Source organism: Sinocyclocheilus grahami, unplaced genomic scaffold (genome assembly GCF_001515645.1).
Source record: "Sinocyclocheilus grahami isolate Dianchi unplaced genomic scaffold, SAMN03320097.WGS_v1.1 scaffold234.1, whole genome shotgun sequence".
NCBI classification, from domain to species: Eukaryota; Metazoa; Chordata; class Actinopteri; order Cypriniformes; family Cyprinidae; genus Sinocyclocheilus; species Sinocyclocheilus grahami.
This window is the reverse complement of record NW_015505413.1, coordinates 2,132,028-2,153,754: the sequence shown is the minus strand read 5'-3', so window position 1 is coordinate 2,153,754 and position 21,727 is coordinate 2,132,028. Positions and strand designations below refer to the sequence as shown.

The 21,727-nt window shown below is 35.9% G+C and overlaps 1 protein-coding gene across 1 annotated transcript in view; it reads left to right on the top strand.

The window, feature by feature from the left end:
• The window catches only part of LOC107597647 (collagen alpha-6(VI) chain-like), a 49,704-nt gene extending 28,248 nt beyond the window's left edge, over positions 1-21,456 (top strand). The window contains exons 12-35 of the mRNA XM_016288805.1: positions 778-831; positions 976-1,038; positions 1,137-1,202; positions 1,718-1,771; positions 7,127-7,162; positions 7,355-7,420; positions 7,947-8,009; positions 8,135-8,197; positions 8,822-8,884; positions 9,076-9,126; positions 9,451-9,486; positions 9,913-9,975; positions 10,154-10,216; positions 10,813-10,848; positions 10,945-10,981; positions 11,171-11,182; positions 11,272-11,768; positions 13,515-13,590; positions 14,731-15,372; positions 15,975-16,065; positions 18,129-18,313; positions 18,736-18,906; positions 20,189-20,227; positions 20,908-21,456. Coding sequence (XP_016144291.1) covers positions 778-831; positions 976-1,038; positions 1,137-1,202; positions 1,718-1,771; positions 7,127-7,162; positions 7,355-7,420; positions 7,947-8,009; positions 8,135-8,197; positions 8,822-8,884; positions 9,076-9,126; positions 9,451-9,486; positions 9,913-9,975; positions 10,154-10,216; positions 10,813-10,848; positions 10,945-10,981; positions 11,171-11,182; positions 11,272-11,768; positions 13,515-13,590; positions 14,731-15,372; positions 15,975-16,065; positions 18,129-18,313; positions 18,736-18,906; positions 20,189-20,227; positions 20,908-21,098 — 2,718 coding nt within the window. The 3' untranslated portion in view covers positions 21,099-21,456. The remainder of the gene's footprint in view (positions 1-777; positions 832-975; positions 1,039-1,136; positions 1,203-1,717; positions 1,772-7,126; positions 7,163-7,354; positions 7,421-7,946; positions 8,010-8,134; positions 8,198-8,821; positions 8,885-9,075; positions 9,127-9,450; positions 9,487-9,912; positions 9,976-10,153; positions 10,217-10,812; positions 10,849-10,944; positions 10,982-11,170; positions 11,183-11,271; positions 11,769-13,514; positions 13,591-14,730; positions 15,373-15,974; positions 16,066-18,128; positions 18,314-18,735; positions 18,907-20,188; positions 20,228-20,907) is intronic.
• The last annotated feature ends 271 nt before the right edge of the window (positions 21,457-21,727 follow it).

Sequence of the window (21,727 nt, the reverse complement as noted above, 5' to 3'; positions counted from 1 at the left end):
TTTTTTTTGCACTTAAGTTAACTGTTTTCATTAGGCAGGTTTTGATCTGCTTTTTCCAAGCTGCAGATGTTATTTTAGGGTTATACAAGTTTTATTTGTTCAGTGGTTGTTGATTACTTCCATAAACATGACAGTGTGTGGCCCTTTTGACCTCTGTCTGACAGGGAGAAGATGGGGAGGATGGGCTGGATGGAGTGGATGGAGAACAGGTCACATCTTTATTTCCCTCCTCTGCCTCTTTTCTACACTTATAGTCACAGTATCATAAACGAAAATGATTGTACTATATTGAAGTATAAAATAAATATATTAAAAACAGAAAAATATAAAATGCACAGAAAAATAAGATTGATATCTAGATGGAAATCAGGCATTCGTTCTGTGTAAATCAGTTTGAGTCTTGTTTTCTGTTTTTGTGCATGTAAAGCAACACATAAGCAAAGTCACCTTTGGTAATAGACACTTATTTGGATGCAAGAAAGTTCATAATACACATACACACAATTCAAATATGCGTGAAAATGCAACTACTGTCATGTCTGATTTTGGAAATCTCAGAATTAAAATCCTAAATTTAATTAAATATGAAGTTATGCCTTCCACACCATATAGTATAAAATTGAGGAATATCATTAAAGTGCTACCTTCCAAAAACTGCAATAAATTAAACCCAGTATAAGTGACCTATGAAACTGCTCAGTTGAGCACCGCATTGCAATTAAATGAGTTATTGAGTCATTCAATTGATTCACTGTACTATGCTTCTGTTGTGTGCAGGGTGATGCTGGCCTAAATGGGCTTCCAGGACCTAAAGGAGACCTGGGCAGGGCTGTAACTACGTTATCACACACACATTATAAATGCCTGTTTTGTTTGATCACAGCAGTTTACTTACCGTATCACTGTTAATATAAAGCAGGAAAAAATGTAAAAACAACCCAGTGGCTTCCTCACAGTACTATTTCTGTCTTTTAGGGTGTGAAGGGTTTCAGAGGCAGTCCTGGACCTAAGGGACACAGCGGACTGAGAGGAGATCCTGTAGGTCTTCCTCTGTGTTTAAGTAGCTGTTTTTTTTTTTGCAGTCTTAACAGCCTGACTTGATTTGTCTGTATATGATTATCTGTTTACGTTAATAGGGTGCACCAGGAATAGACAACACAATTCTAGGTCCAAAAGGCAAGAGAGGAGATACTGGGCTTCCGGTAAGCCTCCTTGTTTACACTTCTTCTGAAAAATGTTAACTCTATTTGAGTGACAGAGTGTTTTTGTTTCAGTAGCGATGTGTTGCAAATCAGATGTTGTAAATTCCATTTGTCCTTGGTTATTATGTGTACAAACTGTGGTAAAATTCTCTCATGTGACTTCATGCAACTTTAGGTTTTTTTAACAACACATTTACAGTTGTGATTAATTATATACTGTATGTTTAATGTTATTAATTTTAACACCACTAACAGATTTGAGCAATTTGACACAGACACACTTGTTACTGCTTCCCCTCTGGAATGACTTTCTCCTTGGCTGATGTCACCAATTATTCTCACTTTAACTGTTTTGATGAAAAATACCTGATTAAGAACTTTAAAGAAAGAGAATCAAGTGACCAAATATGAGAAACATATCAGATTTAGAACCCTATTTTTCTGTGTGTTAACAAGAATGTCCGATGTGTGGCCAATATTAGTAAAAGTGTGTTATGACTGTGTTTTGTTGTCAGGGTGACCAGGGCCCTATTGGACCCCCAGGCAGACTTGGAGATAACAGTGATCTTGTGAGTATTACCGGTTGTACTTTATTTTTAACAGTACGTGCACATACATGTACATACTGTATATTGTACTTACCACGGAAAGTACTGGGTAATATAAGGTAAATACATGGGTTAAGGTTAGGTTTAGGAGTAGGTTCAAGGTCAGTACCTTGTTATTACCTAGGTATTGTAATTGCTATAATAAGTACATAGTATGTACATGTGAAACAGGACTGTAAATTAAAGTGCTGCCATATTACCTGTATTAGTACTGTAGTAGCTTCTAACTGTAACTACACTCTCAGAAAAAAGGTACAAAGCTGTCACAGATGCAGTATCATAAGATACAAAAGCTAAAAGGTACATGTTTTACCTTATTTACCCCTAAAATGATACATATTAGTATGTTAAAGCTACATTCCAATACTTTAAGAGTCCATATTAGTATCTAAACTGTACATACTAGAACCTTTTTAAAAGAGTAAAATTCTAGTTTTGTACTAGGATTCATCCATGGATTCGTCCATGCCCTTGTATATGTATTCGGTTCATGCAGTCAGGCGACAAATACAGTCAGTCATAGGTGATCAATCCAGAAGCATGCGTGGCAATGCAACGTTAACACTCATAACAGGAAAGAGCAGAAGAACGGACGATCTATGAACCAACAATGTTGCCAGGGCCGTCGCTAGTGGGGTGAAAGGTGGTGACAATTATAGGGGCCCACGTCTGTGGGGGGCCCCCAGCGATTTAAAACAGACTGCCCGAGGCCAGCCTAAAAAGATGCTCAGGATGTGAAAAGCCTCAGCACCCACGCTCTGTGTTCTGTGCACACAGCGTGCACACAGAGAGCTGCGTCTCACAGCCCTTGAACACCGAGTTGAGTTTTGCCTGCTCATGATCTTGAACTGACAAATACATACAAAATGATGTTGAAATACCTGTCTTGGTGAGTAAAAAGCTGTCGACCACGAGGCTATCAGCGCTGACCGGTATGAATAAAAAAAAAAAAACTTGCATACTGATACAAGTTGCCTAAGCAATGCAGACAGCATAGTGAATTGAGAGTTAACTGTTAAATTAACCTGCAAAGATCGCTGGCGACTTCAGATTATTGTTGTTTCACTTTCACAGGACATTAAAACATCACACTCCTACTTGATCTGGACAAACAGTGTATCATTAGAAAGATTGAAGACTCCAACTTTGATATTTGACCACTGTTATGATAACACTTGATTGCAGTGATTATAATTTCTTAATTTATTTAGAGTGCAAAATAATCAATCAGTAATGTATGATATTTTGAATAGAATTCATATTCATTCATATTCAGTCACGTCTGCTGCGGTTTATTTGAGTTTGCATAGTTTCACTTAGCATCAATAAGAGTGTATACTTGGAGAAATATTGATATATTTACATTTACTTCATATTTCTTTAAACGGAATCATAATTTCTATTAATTTTCCAATGAATAATGCAATCTGATGAGCATTAGTTGCTTCTAGCACTGTCTGTCTGTGTTTTCTCTTCCGCAATCGCTGTTATGACTCATTCACTGCTCATATGTCAGTTATCTTACGTGTTCATAACCCACCCTGCCTCTTCGGATGATGAACTCCCACTAGGTGGGTAAATGCATATCTCTATAGGTAAATGTATACTGGGATCAAAATGATGTGGGTAAGCCATTTAATGCCAAAATAATGGCTGAATAAAAACAAAAGATTAATGATGAATGAATAATGAGGATGATGTCTTATACCTACCTGGCAGAGGTTGCAACGCAAAGAGAAGAAAATACTGTAACAAAGAGCAAGCTCACTGTTTACAGTGCAAAACATCAGATGAAAATTCTAAATACTAGACTGGGAGTGGGGGTTTATATGAATGTATCTCTGAGGCGAATTGTCGTCGGAAAAGTTTAGATTGTATTTTCTTTGTATCTTGCCTCTGTGTAATGCATGTTAAAGTAGTTTCATAAGTGCAGCGCTGCTTTGTTTACAGTGGTAACCAAAGAAAAACGATTTGCTACTGTTCCATGAGCGCCACCTGCTGTCAGTGAGTGAATTTGCATTCTCATTCAGCCGTCTGCTGATTTTGTTTTGTGCAGATATGTTTTTATGTAGTATAGTTTCACAAAGCTAAAGTCAGCTCATTCTGTTTTTGCTTTGAATTGTGAAATTATACTCAACAATATAATTTAAATCTAAAACTACTCAGATAGCATCTTTGTTTGGATACTGATTAAAATGCAGTGGTTCTGCAACTTTTTCATTTATTCTGATTCATATAAAGGCACAATCAGGGGGAAAAAAAACATGAAACCGCCACAATCCTAAAAAAAAAAACACAACTGCCCACGATACTGTTGGCTCTGATGTCTCTATAGTCTATTTAAAATCAAAAACAGTTGTAAGCCTGAGAGAAATGTATGTTTTTAACTTAGATTTAAATTCAGACTCTGTGGAGATTAATCTAATGGATAAAGGGAGACTATTCCATCATTTTGGACCAATGATAGAAAAAGCTTGGCCACCACTCGACTAAAGTCTAGATCTCAGAACCATCAGCAACTTTTGTCGAGATGACCTTAATGATTTAAATTCAAAAGATCAGAAAGATATTTTGGAGCTAATCCATTCAGAGCTTTAAGAACAAAAAACTAAATTTTGAAACTTTTTTTAAAAATTGTTTATTGGGGAAATATAATCAAATTCAAGTCAAACGTCTGGCAAATGCATTTTAAACCATCTGAAAAGGACAAAAATTAAATACAGTCAATATAAAGAGAATTACAATAGTCGAAAGATATTTTGGAGCTAATCCATTCAGAGCTTTAAGAACAAAAAACTAAATTTTGAAACTTTTTTTTAAAAAATTGTTTATTGGGGAAATATAATCAAATTCAAGTCAAACGTCTGGCAAATGCATTTTAAACCATCTGAAAAGGACAAAAATTAAATACAGTCAATATAAAGAGAATTACAATAGTAAAGTCTAGATGAAATGAACGCATGAATCACTCTTTCAAACTCTGCAAATGTTAAGAAACTCTTAGCCTTAGACAATCTTAATTGGAAAAAAAACTAGATTTAACTACAGCATTTATCTGTTTATCAAATTTGAGTAGAAAAGTTTTTTTTACAGGACGTTGTACATAGGGGACCAACTCTCCCAGGTCGCCTTCAAAAGCTCCTGACACACCTGTGGGCCCAAATACATTATTTTCTAAATAAATTTGTGTAAGTGTAAAAGTGAAAAGACACCCCCCCCCCCATGTTTAGAAAGAATGGTACCCAAAGGAAGCATATACAGCGAGAACAAAACAGGGGCCAGAATGGAGCCCTGAAGGACTTCATAATCCAAAACAGAAGATGAAAACCCATCAAGACAAACAGAAAAAGTTCTATCATTCAGGTAGGACTTAAACCAATTAAGAACACAACCTTCAATGCCCACACATTTAAGTCTAAGAATAAGAGTAGCACAGAATCCCCATCAGAATCAACAGTCAACAAAATATCATTAAAAACTTTAAATAAAGCACACTCAGTACTGTGATATTTTCTAAACCCGGATTGGAATTCTTCAAAAACACTATTTAGCTCCAGAAAACTCTGCAGTTGTTCCAAAACAACTTTCTCTAAGATTTTAGAAATAAAAGAAGTTATAGGTCTATAATTGGAGTGGATTGTTGGGTCAACATTTTAAAAAAAAATTTTAAGCAAGGGTTTAACGGTTGCATGTTTTAGGTATTTAGGAACAACACCTGTGAGAAGGGACTTACTTATTATAGCTGAAATGCTAGGCCCAACAACATCAAAGACCTGCAACAAAAAAAATTATTGGAATAATGTCGTGCAGACATGTGGTAGGTTTAAGCTGCTTAATAATATATTGAAGTGAATTAAAAGTAACAGTAATGTAAAAGTGACTATAATGACAGAGAAGTACTGAGATTTTGTAACTTTAACTGATTTTTGGTATCTAATGAGTGACTCACGTAATATTTCAAAAGACATTTGTAATTAGTCTTTTTTCCACTTTCGTTCAGCTCTAAGACAACCCTGTCTAAGTACAAGTGTGGTGTTGATTAACCAAAGTTCAGCTCTTTTTCTCTTAGTGGAGCCACAGAATTCATTATGTCATTACTGATGGAAATGAACAACATAAGATGTTCATCAACATGAAACAAATTTGAAAGGGACAAGCTTCCTTGAAAAGAGCAGAGAAATCATCACTAGAAGATGGACTCTGAATCTGCTGTGAAACCTCATAGTTTTTGAAACTTGATTTGGCAGAGAGCAGATAAATTTAACAGGCATATGATCAGAAAAACTAAAATCAAGGCTTTAGAGTTAAAAAACAAACAAAAAAAACCACCAGTACAAAATCAAAAGAGTCAATCAGATTAGTAAAGTCCTTGGCAAGGAGTTTAACTCACAACATATGTGAATATTAATGTCCCCCACAATCAAAATCCAATCATACCGAAGAACAGTGTTTCCTAAGAAGTTTGCAAACTCATTAAAAAAAAAAATCCTTATTAGGATTTGGAGGGCGATAGACCACAGCGATGGCTAACTGATCCATATTTAGCTAAAACAAGAGAACTTCAAAACTCGAAAACAATTCAGTCTTTAAAGATCAGCAACAAAAACTGCTTTTAAAAACAGATGCATGCCCACCGCCCCTGCCATAGAATAGGGCAGTTCAGAAAAGAACAATCTGAGGGCACAAGTTCAGAAAAGGGGCTTGTATCCCCCATACTCAACCAAGTCTCAGTCACAAAAAAAAAATCCAGTTTGCTTGAGGTGATGAAAAAAAAAGTCTTATTCACAAGAGATTTAGAGTTTACCAGAGCCATCCTGACACACACTGGATTGCAAGGATTCACTCCTCCGTGACGAAGACGTTGGTGTCCGACAGCGAGAAGGGATTAAAAACTTGTCCTGGGTCACAGATAGTATCCTTTCTGTCAAGAATCCATTCTGTGGTGTCTGACAGCGAGAAGGGATTCAAAACTTATCCTGGGGCACAGGTAAAATCCATTGATAAGCCACCTCAAGCGAGTGCCGCACAACAAATTGACCACATCCAGGCTAGTATTACTGTTTTTCACTGTATTTTTGATCAAATGAATTCAGCCGTGGTGAGCATAAGAGACTTTGAAAACATTAAAATCTTACTGATCCCAACTTTTGAATGGTTCCTGTTTTAGTGTGTTGTACCATAATGGTCGTGATTTGTATTTGAACTTTGGTGTGACAAATGGATATCTTGGATATCCTTCATCAGCAGAGAAAAAATGAATTAAATAAGGGTTAAGAAGTTTTAACCTTCAGATAACTTCTCAGTGTATTTTGGTAGGGTGCTCCAGGAAGAAAAGGCCGACCAGGATTGCCGGTAATGTAGCATGAAATATATACACAGCAAACTGTTCTGTTCATTTCTGTTCTAGTCTACTTTGTTGCATTTTAATTTAATCTATTTCATTCTTTTCTAATATTGTCTGTTCTAATCTACTCTTAATTCTAACATATACAATTCTGTTCTGCTGTAGTAATGTGGTAATGGTAAATGTGTGTATCTGTATAGGGTGCATCTTCAAATGAAAAAGGAGAAGCTGGACAGCCAGGGCCTCCTGGTTACCCTGGACAAGTGGTGAGAACTGGAAATTTCACCTTTATTTAAAAAGAAACATGCAGATAAGAGATTTCTAATGTTAAGGCTGGAATACACTACACAACATTTGTCCTGATTTTCCCCAGATTTATAGTCTGGAGAAGCTGATGCTAGTTGCTGACAGTCAGAGCCAGACTGCAGATTTGAGTTGACAAGATTCCATAGAAAATCATGTAGTGTATGATGGTCACAGACTCCTATTCTTTTTAGCTACAGACTATGATTCCATCCATTCGAGGATATCAAACTTGTTTAAAATTTTCTGCCGATTTTAGAACACACATTGTTTTCATTTGTCACATGTCTCTTAGCAACAAGGCGCATGTTTCTGTGTGAGTTTGTAGTGGTCGGAACGAATTTAAACTTTAGTGTATGATGCCCAGTTTTTCCTTTGTGACTAAAGTTGGTAAGTGTATGATGTCTAGCGTTTTAAAATCTGTTCAGATTTTAAAAGTCGTATGGACTGTTATACCTCCCTGATCTTTTTTTTTTTTTGTCTGTTCAGGGACAACCAGGCCCAAAAGGGTTTCAGGGAGACAGTGGTCCTCCAGGTGTACCTGGGATTCAGGTGTGTATTCAGTTGTTTAGGCTAGTTGCATGTTCATGTTTTAGCCGTAGAGTACAAAACATATGATATAGAGCACAGAGAGAACAATACTATGACTGTTGAGAGAACCATATGTGTTTTCATAGGGTACCTTTGGCTCACCTGGACCTGAAGGTTCAAAGGGAGTTCGAGGACACAGAGGGCCAAGGGTATGTAAGACTGATGCATTAATGTTTTCTTCTTCCTTACTTCTGTCACTTTTCCTGATTCTGTGAAAAATGTATTTCTTAAAACACAAATAGCCAGTAATTCGAGCTAACCTGAATTAATGTAATGATGAAAAAACATAACCTTTCTGAGTGGTAACAGTTCACGTCAGATCTGAATACCAAAAACATTACAGGTCTGACTGGCTTTTATTTAGTCAGATTAAAGGAAAAATTCACTCGAAAATGAAAATTTGCTGAATTTACTCAAGCTCATCAGACCTCTGCGGTGAATGGGTGCCGTAAGAATGAGAGTCCAAACAGCTGATAAAAACATCACAATAATCCACAAGTTTATAGATTTGTGGATTATTGTGATACTTTTATCTGCTGTTTGGACTCTCATTCTGACGGCACCCATTCACTGCAGAGGATCTGAAAAAACAAACTCATCTACATCTTGGATGGAGAGAGAGTAAATTTTGCAGCAAATTTAAATTTTTGAATGAACTATTCCTTTAATGCCTGGTTGGTCTTCAGTACTGTATGTTATGTAATAGTGCGGCAGCTGTATGTTGTACATCAATTCTATGCTCCTCTTTTCACACTGTGCCTGCTTATGTTTAGGGTCCACCTGGTGACTCAGGACCCAAGGGAACGCTGGGACCAGAGGGATTCAAAGCGCCTCCAGTCAGTTGTTGCATTTGTGCATGATTTACTTCAAAATGTTTAATTTATTTAAACCAAAGTTGTCCTAAAACCTAAAACCAAAATGCATTCTTGTTTTATGACAACTTTGATGAACTTTTTTGATCCACTTCAAATGTTGACTACTAGTTTTGTGCGTCTTTCCAGTTTAATGCATGACTTTATGTACACAGGGACAAGATGGAAGAGACGGTTATGGACCTTCTGGGCCTAAAGGACACAAGGTACCTGTGCCATACACGAATTTACTGAAAAATTTGAGAAATTCTAAGAGAAATTGCATCTGAACATCTACTATTTCTGTTTCACAAATCATATATTATAAAAGGTTTTTCTATTTATTGTATTTTTTGTGGGATATAAATTGTGTTTTTTAATAATCTGAAACATGCTATCATGACTTATATTCCAAAGCGAGTGCAATTAACATCGAGCACACAAAACATGAGCAAAGCGCAAACATTCTTTTCTGGAAAATACAGTGACTTGTTTTCTCTCACTTGAGTACATTTATGGATGTTCAACTAACAGAATCAAATTGCTTTTAGGGAAACATTGGATACTTTGGCCTCCCTGGTTTGCAGGTGTGTTAAAGCTAGTTAAACATCTGTTGCAGCTCATCATTATGTGTTTTATGTAATTGTGTAAATGTTAATAATAGTAATTTTAAACTAATATAACATTATGTAACATTATTAATATCGTGGAACACACAACTCTAGTATACATTATTTGTTTAACACACATACTTATTTACATTTCAAATTTGCACATATCATACCTGTACATACAAAATTGTCTATATTATATATTGTGTTTTTGCCTTTTTGTACATTGTCTATTTTGTCTATTTTTGTGTTATTCTTTTTATTATCTGTGTCCTGTCTTGTCACTGTCATTCTGTTACACTGTGGAGCTTCTGTCACTAAAACAAATTCCTCGTATGTGTAAACATACCTGGCAATAAAGCTCATTCTGATTCTGATTAATATCAGTGATTATAATAATAGGGTGAGGATGGCACCAAAGGATCCAGTGGAAGTAAAGGACATACAGGTTATCGAGGAAAACCGGTACGCTTTCATCTGATTTACTTTTTTGCTTATTTATTAACCTTCTGAAAAGTTAATGTCCAACAGAACAATCATGTTTTTAAATGACATTAATTTACTTAACATCATAGAGACAGTTCTATATGTTTGGAGGAAGTTATTATTACAGTTATGTTGTATTATGCATTGATGTGATCAGGGAAACACTGGTCGTCCGGGTCCTCCAGGTGCTCCAGGAGAGAACGGGATGGACGGACACAGGGTCAGTCATTTGCTAAACTTTCTTACAAATTTAAGCAAATAATTACATAAGGGTTGTTGAAAAAAATAATGCACTAAAATTGATGCATTTAGTGCACCCCTCCCGCCCAGACCTCTGTGTCATCTTACACTGCGTGCAGTTGCTGACGAGCATGATGCAGGATGACGACTGACTGTGTGATGTAGCCTATGAGAATGCAGTTATATGAAGAAAAACAAACTTTAATACCCATTTTTATCATTATTTAAGCAATGTTGAATTTAAATATTTCTTTCTGAAGCTACTCTTTTGTAATGTCTATTCAATGCTTTTCTCATCTAGCTCAATAATGACTTTAAATGATCTTTTGTGGGGTAATTGCTCAGCCAAAATTGATGTGTGACTAATACAATTGATTAATTGGCACATCATGTAATTGATTTGATTAAAAATTGTGATTGCTTTTATTTATTTGTAATGTTTATACGTCACAGAACCCTGTCAGTTTAAGCAAATGTAAATAAGGTACAAAGATGTTTCTGTTTTCTTTCTTTCCTTCTCTCTTTAATTGTTTATGTATTTATTAAATGGTTTATTTAATTTCATTTTATTTTTAGGGTGATAAAGGACCTCCTGGAATCAGTCCAATGCCTGTAGGTTGATATTACTATGCGTTATCTTTACATTACTCATCAGTTCCAAAAGTTTGATTCTTTTCCCTCTGTTCTTTTCTGCTTCTGAACGTCAAGGAATGTGACCTGGTCAAATACATTCGCAAAAACTGTCGTAAGTTCAGAGCGCCTAATATCCAAAGGATGCCAGGCAAAATGACTGCTAGTGATTTCTAGTCATTAGCATTATCTTATTACATTTTTTATTTTTCTCTTCACAATCCCTTTTATGTGTATTTTCCTTTTTAAACCTTGAAATCATTTGGAATGCATATCAATTTTATATTTTATTTTGTTTCCACAGCTTGCTGCTCCGGTATGCTTTACCTTATACTTTAACATTTCAGTGCCTCATTTATTAGTAACTTTTTGTGAATAGTGGATTTTATTATTGTTTTTTTTTAGATAATGGGAGCCGGTGTCCAGTTTACCCCACAGACCTGGTGATAGCATTGGACATGTCTGAGGGTGTGACTCCTCTGGTGTTCGAGCGAATGCATTCTGCTGCTCTGTCCTTACTGGAAGACATATCCTTTGCTGAAACAAATTGTCCATGTGGAGCGCGAGTGTCTGTGATCTCCTACAGCAGCAAGACCAGGAACCTGATCCGTTTCGCAGACCACCTTAAGAAGACGGCCCTTCTGGAAGCTGTAAAAGCAGTCGCTCTAGAAAGAACCACAAAAACCAGAGACATCGGACAAGCCATGAGCTTCGTGGCCCGGAACGTCTTCAAACGTGTCCGAAAGGGCAGGCTTATGAGGAAAGTGGCCGTGTTCTTCACAAACGGGCCATCGAGGGATGAATCCAGCCTTGCAACAGCCATGCTGGAGTTCAAGGCTGCAGACATTGGCCTCGGAGTGATCACCTTAAATCCTGCTGATGATGTGAGCCGAGCAATGCAGGTAGATAAGAAAACAATCAGATTTGCATATGCAAAAAATGCATGTCACCTACATTTATATTTATTTATATTACTCCACAGTAATAAACAGGCATGAAAATAACAGCGTTAATTTGACAAAGTTCTTAAAAATACAATTTCAGCTGTAAAGTAGCACAAAACAGACAATAGTGTCATTATTCAACTCAGTTTGGTTTCATGTGGATTTAGTTAGGTTCAATAACAGTATTAGTGCTGCAAAGTTCATCAGTTAAGAAAAACTCAGTTCAACCACAAAGCTACGGTGCCCGGGAGCTGACATGTTCGGTTCACTTAGTTTTGTCGTGGCCACGACATAATAACTTGTGGGAACATGATAATATGTCGTGGCCACGAGATAATAATTTGAGGGAACATCATATTAACTCGTGGGAACGTGATATTATGTCGTGGCCACGAGATCATTTTGTCGAGGTAACGTCATCCTTATGACTTCTTATGCTGAGGGAACGACATATTTTTCTCGTGGCCATGAGTTTAATGCATAAACAAACCTATGTGACCATAGCAACCCGGGATTATCAAAAATGGATAACATTTTTTTATTAACATTAAACATTTAATTTAATATTTGTATATTATTGTTATTACATTAACTTATTAGGGCTATATTTTTATATTTATTGTTATATATGCTTATTTCCCCTTTCAATTTGTGTATTGCTTTACCTAGTTAACGTTTTGTATAATTATGCTAGCATTTGCTAGCCGACCATATATTTTGCAAATAAACGCCTGACAAATATGCCAATAAAGTTTTGACTTTATGATCGTATTTATGCCCATGTGTGATGATAAATGTGTTGCGTGTTGTGTTTTCATTTACAAATGAAACTACGTGAATGATTAATTCTTCAACGAAACACTATAGTATTTATAATTATGGTCTATTAATTAGCCGAAATAAAATGAAATCTAGTTAAATTTAAATTCTAGCAAAAATTAGAGTCAGCATAATCAAAGCTTTATTAGCATGTCGAGCATTTACAGTACGCTATTATTTACAAAAGTATTCAGAACGTTAAGTAAAGAGATCGAAATGAAGGGAAAAAATGTATATAAACGAATATACAAATATAACCAATAATAATAGGCTAATAATAATAATAATATACAAATATTACGGGGAAAAACGATCAGTTAATGGACTTACAAGACTGTAGGATGGATAAAAATGTTTTTATATTTTATATTATGCACTTTATGTAACATTTATTCATGATAAACTTGACTATCGCACTAAAAACAGTCCATTGTTAGCTCCCGGGCACCGTACAAAGCAGCTCTATAGTGGATAATAGTGTCATTATTCAGCTCATGTCAGTTCAATGATGATTCGGTTCAGCTTAGTAATCATGCAGATTTCATCAATTATAAAACAAGCTTAATCCAGCTATAAAGAAGCTCTACAAAAGTCAGTAGTCTCTTTTTTTCAGCTCCAGTCAGTTCAGTGTTGATTCAATTCAATTTAGATCAATTCAGTTGATCAATTATGAAACTAATTTGAATCATCATTAGTGATTTGTGATGACACAATGAGAACTATACTTTTTTAGGTAGCTGAAAGCACTATCAAATTAAAATTTGTTTGTCTATGGAACTTTCCGCAGATTTCTGTGCTCTCAGGTTTCCATAGAGTTGGAATGCCATCAAGTTCTATTTGCTAACGGTCTTAGCTTTGAATGTCTGTCTCAAATGTCTGTCTCAGGTTGATGACACAGGAAGCTACATTGTTGTTGATGGCAGAGGAGTAAACCGCATTAAACAGTGCATCGTTTGTTTTGGTAAGCTCCAGTGCAGACATTCACATTTGATCCTTTTCACCTCTTTGAGCATCTAAACATTTAAAACTGTGAAGCACTGAAGGCTCTGTGAGAAGTGAATGGCCCTTAAGGCAGCAAGTAAGTCCCAGCCATAATGCATTCCAACAAGCTCTGTAATCTTTGATGGTGGACAAAGTTAGAGAAATGTTGATTATAAAAAAAAGCATGTTGTAACAGATATTTGTAGGGATATTTGTTATGCTTGTTAGTGCAGCATGCCAACTTCCCAATGAGGCAGTAAAAATCGATCTATAATGGACAAACTTAGATATCTTTGTTGTAAAACCTGAATAAAAGGCCTATTTTGACCAATATTTGTGTGCATTATTAATTTTATGCTTATTAGAGTATTATGTCATTATCTTAGCAATGTCAGCAAGTCAACTTCCCAATGAAAAGTCAATCCCATAATGCACTGCAAAAAGATCATTATAAGTCCATATATGATGGTGGATGAAGTTACAGAAATGTTGATTATAAATCCTCAAAAAAGCATGTTTTGACCAATATTTGTGTATTATTTTTATTTATGCTTATTATAGTTCATGTCATTATATAAGCAACTAAGCATGCCAACTTCCTAATGAAAAGTAAATTGTGCATTGCAGCAAGCTCAATAAAATTTCATTTATGGTGGTGACGTTACAGAATCTTAACTTCTATCTTGATTGTAAATGTTGATTGTAAAAAAAATGCATGTTTTGACCAATGTTTGTGCGCATCAATATTATATTTTTATTAGTGTTATCTTTAGGGTTGCAAAGGGGTGGAACATTTTGGGTAAGTTTCCGGAAACTTTCCAAAAATCCCTGGAATATTCCCAAAAATCCTGAAGAGTTTCCAAAATTTCTGGAATGTTTCCGAAATTTACTGGACATTTTCCACCTTTTTGCAACCCTAGTTATCTTAGCGAAGTCCCAGTGAGTAGCTCTTTTTGTATGACACACAGTTTGTATAGACAGTTGCTGTCTATCTAGACTAGAGTGTTCCAAATCAGTCATTTATGAGGTTCCATTTCTGTTAGGGTGTGGCCTAATGTAGGCAGGTTTTGGATCTTGGGTGTCTTTAATTGAAAATTGTGTTTTTATTCTCTCTTCCCAGATCGTTGTAACCCAGACCCAGTGTGTGGTGTAATTCTGTGCCCTCAGCCCCTGCAGATGGATTTGGACCTCTCTGTGCTGCTGGATGGGTCTGATAACCTGAACACTCAACAGTATGTAAATGCGAAGGAGCTCCTTCTTTCTCTGTTGGACCAGATCGGTGTGAGCAGCGAGCCGAGCAGAGCAGACGGGGAAACCCGAGTGTCCGTCTACCAGCAGAGCTCTATTTACGGCTCCTCTTACATCAACGAGGAGTTCAGCTTCACTAAATTTAAAGATCGCAATATCATGAAGAGGCATATTACTAATACAGTGAAGCAAGTGGGCGGGACATCCCATCCTGAGTTTGCTTTGGAGTGGCTAATTACTAACGTTATCCTTAAAGCAGAAAGGCCACGAAGCAAACGAATGGTCATGGCTGTTTTTGGTGAAGACTCTGAGCACAGCAAAGCGCATCTTGATTATTTATCTAGATTGTGTAAGTGCCAGAATGTTGTTATGTTTATCCTCATGGCGGGACAGAGATTCGACTGGACTCGGATGGAGGAGCTCACCAGCTCTCGTCTGGAGCAGCACCTGGTATTCCTGGATGACAGAGATTACAGCACACGCTTCGCTTACGCCTTCCTGCGTATGCTCCACAGTAAGAAATATTCATAATTGTGTTTACATAAGGCCACTGCGATACAGCTGCTAACTAACATGGTCTGTATAATAAGTAGTATATAACCCAAAATATTATTTTTTTATTAAATTATTATAGTTTTTTTGTTAATCTTTTTTTAATATTTTTAGTTTTCTATTTTAGTTTGTTTTAGTAATTTTTATCTGTTTTAGTAATTTTGATGTCTCTGTGAAGTAAAAAAAAAAATTTATAAGTATAAGTTAAACTTTTGTCACTGCTGCATGCATATTGAGTTATGCATATTCTTTTTTTTATTTTAGTTAAAGTTTTAGCATTTTTTGTCGTGTATTTTTGTCTTACAAGTATTTGTTTGTTTGTTTGATTTAATAAGTCCACATAGTTTTATTCAATTTAATTCAGTTTTAGTTTTAGTTAATTTTAGTACTTCAAGGTAAACTAAATGAGAAATGTTGCCTTGGAAACTAGCTTAAAATAATTAATTTTTTATACGTTATTTTATTTCAGTTAACATTTATTTTAAGTAATAAATTTTTTTTTTAATGGTTTTATTTTTATTTTAGTTTATGTGAATAACCCTGGTGTATACCTGCTGTTTGCAGGAGGAATCTTACCCCGGTCATCAATACAGCCTCGTGACTGTCGTAGTTTTGTGTTGAGACCTGTTGAATCTGGACCAAAAACCACAGAGAGGTAATGAGATTTACCATCCACAATCGTTAGACATAAAATCACAAAGGTTAGTGCATGGGTTGTGTATTTTCTTAACCATTTGGTTGTAGCAGCAGAAGCATTTCCTTAGCTTGCTTTTGTGTGATGTGACAGTCGGTTAAGCTCTGGGCTCAATAATCTAAAGGTTTTAGGGTGGTCTAAAAAATTTACCTTGTTGACTTTTGAGTCTTTGCACTGTGCCTAACATGTAGACCGTGCTTGGCCCAATATGTAGCCACTTGCATCTGTATTTACTGCTGATTCTTGCTAACCTGATTAATCAAAACATAAGAGTTTTTGTCTATGCAGTAAACCTGGGCTTCATTAACCATGTTTTGTTTTTATTTGCACATTGAAGTACAAACAGATGCTGAATTATTGGACACTGTAGTGATACCAAAAATGTAGTGATATCATATGTTAGCCTCACATGGGGCACCACTAAATGTAGTGATTTTAGATTTAAGTAATACCACCAGTGTAATGACTTTAATAATATATATTACTATTTTACGTGGGCACCATCCAAGGAATTCCGCATTAACAATAAATACCAATCATGGAAGATTGTTGAATAAATAAGAATTACATTCTTATTTACTGTATTTTACTGCACATCTACTGTATTATCAACATAAGGAAGACACAGGTGGAATAAAAGGGGTTTTATTAACAAAGGGATAGACAAGAGTAACTAACAACTACTAAATCTTGGCTTAGCAGCAGACCACACCACTTTGAAGCTGGTAGACCACACCACTTATGAGCTAACTTGGCAACAACATCATAGCACAAGGTCGACCGCACCACTTAGAACCTAACTTAGCAACAACATCTTGGCACAAGTTCGCCCCGCACCACTTTGAACCTAACTTAGCAACAACATCTTAGCACAAGGTCGACCACACCACTTAGAAGCTAACTTAGCAACAACACTTATAACATAACTTAACAACAACATCTTAGCACAAGATCGACCACGCCACTTAGAAGCTAACTTAGCAACAACATCTTAGCACAAATTCTTTGTCTTGAAGAGAACCTTTTAATCTTTCCATGAGAAGGAGGGATCTGCAAGTTGGCGCCTTTCAGATCCAACGTTTTGATTGGCTGATGCTGTCAGAGGTGTGATATGAGGTCTATTTGCATAGCTTAAAGTCCACGTTCAGAACAATGCCTTTAAAGTGTTTCCTATGCATTATTCACTTTCCAAACCATTTCCAGATTAAGCTACACATACTGAAAATATGAAGACCAAACATTAATGGGTAATACTGAGCATTGACACCTGCATTTACAGTATATACCTTAATAGGGAATGTTGCATACCTTGTTGTATCACACACAGCACTCATTAAGTATATACAGTTCTGTAAATTGACACAAGGGAGGTTTAGTCAATTTTGTGTCCATTTTGTGTGAATGCATGTGAAGATGTGTTTTTCCTTTGTGGCTTTGGCCTCCTGTGAGGGGAATTTACGATCATTCACACTTTGATAAGAGTGAGGGAGAACAAAGCGGTTCCTGAGCAGGGGTTACTGTAGGTTAATTTTAACCCCCTCTCAACAACAGGTAGTGTTGTTGTAATCTTAATGCAAAAGTCATTCCTTTGTTGTCCACAGAGCCTGATCACATCAAAATATAACTTTCCACACATTGTGTGGAAAGGAGTTTTGGTCAATTTTGTGTCCATTTTGTGTGAATGCATGTGAAGATGTGTTTTTCCTTTGTGGCTTTGGCCTCCTGTGAGGGGAATTTACGATCATTCACACTTTGATAAGAGTGAGGGAGAACAAAGCGGTTCCTGAACAGGGGTTACTGTAGGTTAATTTTAACCCCCTCTCAACAACAGGTAGTGTTGTTGTTATCTTAATGCAAAAGTCATTCCTTTGTTGTCCACAGAGCCTGATCACATCAAAATATAACTTTCCACACATTGTGTGGAAAGGAGTTTTGCCATCTTGACCGCTGTGCACTACAACACTTATTAGCTGTACAGGACACATTCTGTGCTTTTTATTGAAACAAATCCTTCTGTATTTCAGAGATATTCTGCCCACTAAAGCACCCACCGAAGAGCTCATTGAAACAGAGGAACCTCTGGAAGATTATGAAGATGTTTATAATGAGCAAAACATAGAACCAATCACTGAACCCAGTCAACCTGATGACATTGAACGATTTACAGGAGAGCACAAAGAGGACCATACCGAGCCCCCGAAAACTAAAGGTGGTGAATCCAAATCTTACTGCCCAATTAAATCCCTCATATAGCTGCTCTACCATTTTTGAAGTTGCTGAAGAGTTCAGATGCAGAAGCCTCTAAATGCCGTCTGAAATTTTCATCTAAAATGAGCATTTTTATCAGGCTCCTATATTTATGTTCAGTTATTTCACTTTAATTGCATAGAAAATGACCTATACATTGCCATTAGAGTAGAATTACTGAACCTAAACATAAAAATGCTAATTTTAGACGAAAATGTCAGATGGCACTTAGAGGCTTTTGCATCTGAACTCTTCATATATCTCTGACGCAGTACTGTGGATGTACCCTCACTCATATTAAAAATGCACAAGCTGTTTTTATACCGTTTCTCTGACAGAGTTCAGTATTGGGAATTACTTGAGTGTACTGTTTGTTTCCAACAGCACGATGCTTCCTAGAGAAAGATTCTGGCCATGTGTGTGGATCGTATATGTCCAGATGGTACTACAGCCAGCAGACTAAGAAATGCATGCGCTTCTGGTACGGTGGTTGTGGTGGAAATGAAAATCGATTCTTGACAGAGGATGAGTGCTTTAGGGAATGTGTGTCTACAGGTAAATTTACCAAACTTTGTTACAGCCTGATATTTAGGCAGTTCCTTATCCCTTTTTTTTTTAAATTGGTGTAAATTCTGATTATTTACTTTTTATTTAACCCTTGTGCTGTGCTGAAAATCCTTTTACCTAACTTGGTGTTCCCAGTCAAAAATGAACAGCCTTTAAAAAATTGCTTGTAAATTCCTCATTAAGGGAGTTAACTAGTTAACTGAGGTTCAGGAGCGAGGCCACGCCTCTACCAATCACTTCACTTCCAGAATCCTTCATATATCGGGCCACCTCATACCGTGCAGTTTGTCTCTTTCTCTCGAACTGACCCTTCCCTCCCCTTTTATCAAATCAGCTATCCTCATTCTTTTCAGGTTGCATCGGGGGGTGCTAATCGTCTGGCCTAAATATACAAACAAGATGATACCCCCATCCTGAGTCTCTCCGGGCCATCAATTTCAGACGCCCAGATCAACCTGACCATCATCCTATCCCCTTTACCTTTTCATCCTCTTCCAACTCATCCCAAACATTCTGAACAATAAACTATTCATTTACATATTTGGTTGTGGTGTTGTCCTTGCACGTGAATGCTATATTATCAGCAAATCTTGGATTCGTTTTTTTAGTCAACTTGTTTTCTTTGAATTAGCACTGGTTTTATAATATGCCCCATTGATCCGAGCCTATGCATCTCAGTTTTTGAGTGAAAAAATGCATTATTTGTGGATAATCTTAGATCAATGAGGCATACAATCAGTCAGCTTTAAAAAGAAACATAATCTGTGCTAACTAAAAGAAAATACATTGATAGAAAGAGTAAATCCAATATTTGGTAATAATATAGCATAATAAGAGGTTAACAAGCAATTTTTTGTAGACTGCCAATTTTTGGCCAGGAACACCGCAAGTGTAATGAAGTAGGGAAAAAATTAATAAAACTTACTGTATAATAATTATCTACAGGGTTGTTGTTATACCCATGTGTGAGTGAAGTCAATAGGTTTCAGTGCAATGCGAGAACATTAACTAGCCTTTTTGGGGAAAAGAAAAACCTCTCCAGGCCAAAATGACCAGAACATAACATGAGGGTTAAGTTATTATTATTATTTTGAATATATGAATATTTAATGAATAAAATTATACATTATGCATTATTTCCTCTTTTATATACAGTAATTTAGCCATTTATACTAATTTACTAAATTCATATATATTTAATGGATGGGTTGTTTTATGTAGGCCATTTACCTATACAGAGTTTTAAGATTTGTTCAAATTTCTCCCACAGAATCTGAAAATCTTCCACAGGATGATTCCATTTCCAAGGGTAAAATATACATTTACTTGACGGATATGCCATAGACTTCCACCATTTTTAAATAAAGATAATTATATTTTCTATAACCTAAACCAAACCATAAAATATTTAGCATTTTTAGAATTTAAACTAGTTAATTTTTTAGACATACGAGGAGCATCCCTCATTCACTAAAACCATCTTGAAAATCAAGGCAAGGCAAGTTTATTTGTATAGCACATTTCATACACAATGGTAATTCAAAGTGCTTTACATAAAATAAAATAAAAACAATAATCACAACAATAAAACAAGGAATTTAAAACTTTGAAAATTATTTAAAAAAAAAATTGATTTAAGAGGTTTAAAATGAATTTAAGAAAACGATTATACATATAATATAGTGCAATCAGTTCGGACATCACACAGTGCTCATTCAATAAATGCACAGCTAAACAGATGAGTTTTGAGTCTGCATTTAAATGTGACTAATGTTTTAGCACATCTGCTTAGGGAGATGCAGATCAAGTAGATGCAGATCGAGATGCTTAGGGAGATTTTATCAAGTATAAAATTATTGCTGAACTCAATATGCATGGTAAAATATGCAAGTATTAAAAGTGACTTTTTTAAATTGCCTCAAACTGATCAACCTGATCATCACTCAGCAACTTAAAACCTTTATTTCTTTATTTTCCTTCTGCTCATAGACATTTGCCAGGTCAAACTCGACGTAGGAACTTGCTCAAACTTTTCAGTGAAATGGTACTACGACGTCAGCAGTGGCCAATGTTTCCGGTTCTGGTACGGAGGCTGTGACGGGAACAGCAACAGATTCAACACTCAGAAGGACTGTGAGATTCGCTGTCTCAGGGCCAGAAAAGTATCTCCAAACATCTAAACTATTGAACATCAGTTGAATTTACAAAGAATTCAGAATCCATTTATGTACTTTTGGCAGCTTCTGCTTTCATGATCATATTCTCATCACGACTGTCAAAGGGTTTTAGCTAAATGTAAATGTATATTTATCTAAATTTGAGTGTAGGAAAGATTTGATTACAAGAGCAGAATTTGTTTAAAGATGAAGTTTATAATGATGCATCATTAGCAGCACCAGATATAACTGTAAAAATAATGGTTCAGTTTGAATAATTTCAGCCATTGCTTTATTAAACGTGTAGGCCCACCTGAAACTCACGCCATTGGCTGAGACAATGTTTTTGACATCTTAAACGCACGGATTACACTTCTGTTTGGTGCCATTAGTAGTGCAGAAAAACATTCTTCACCTTTAATGTAAAGTGTAGATGTTTGTTTTAATCACCTTTATAAAACCTAATTTTCACTGAATTCCTTAAGTGAATTGTCCATGTTTTTTTTTATTTTTTTTTTTTATGCACATTGTCATCAAGACGACTGTTAAGACACTATGAAAATAAGAATGTGTTGTACACATTTAAGGAGCCTCACTTTTTTTCTAATAAGTGTTTCTGGAAAGCCCCTGGATATACAGTAAAATAAAAATAC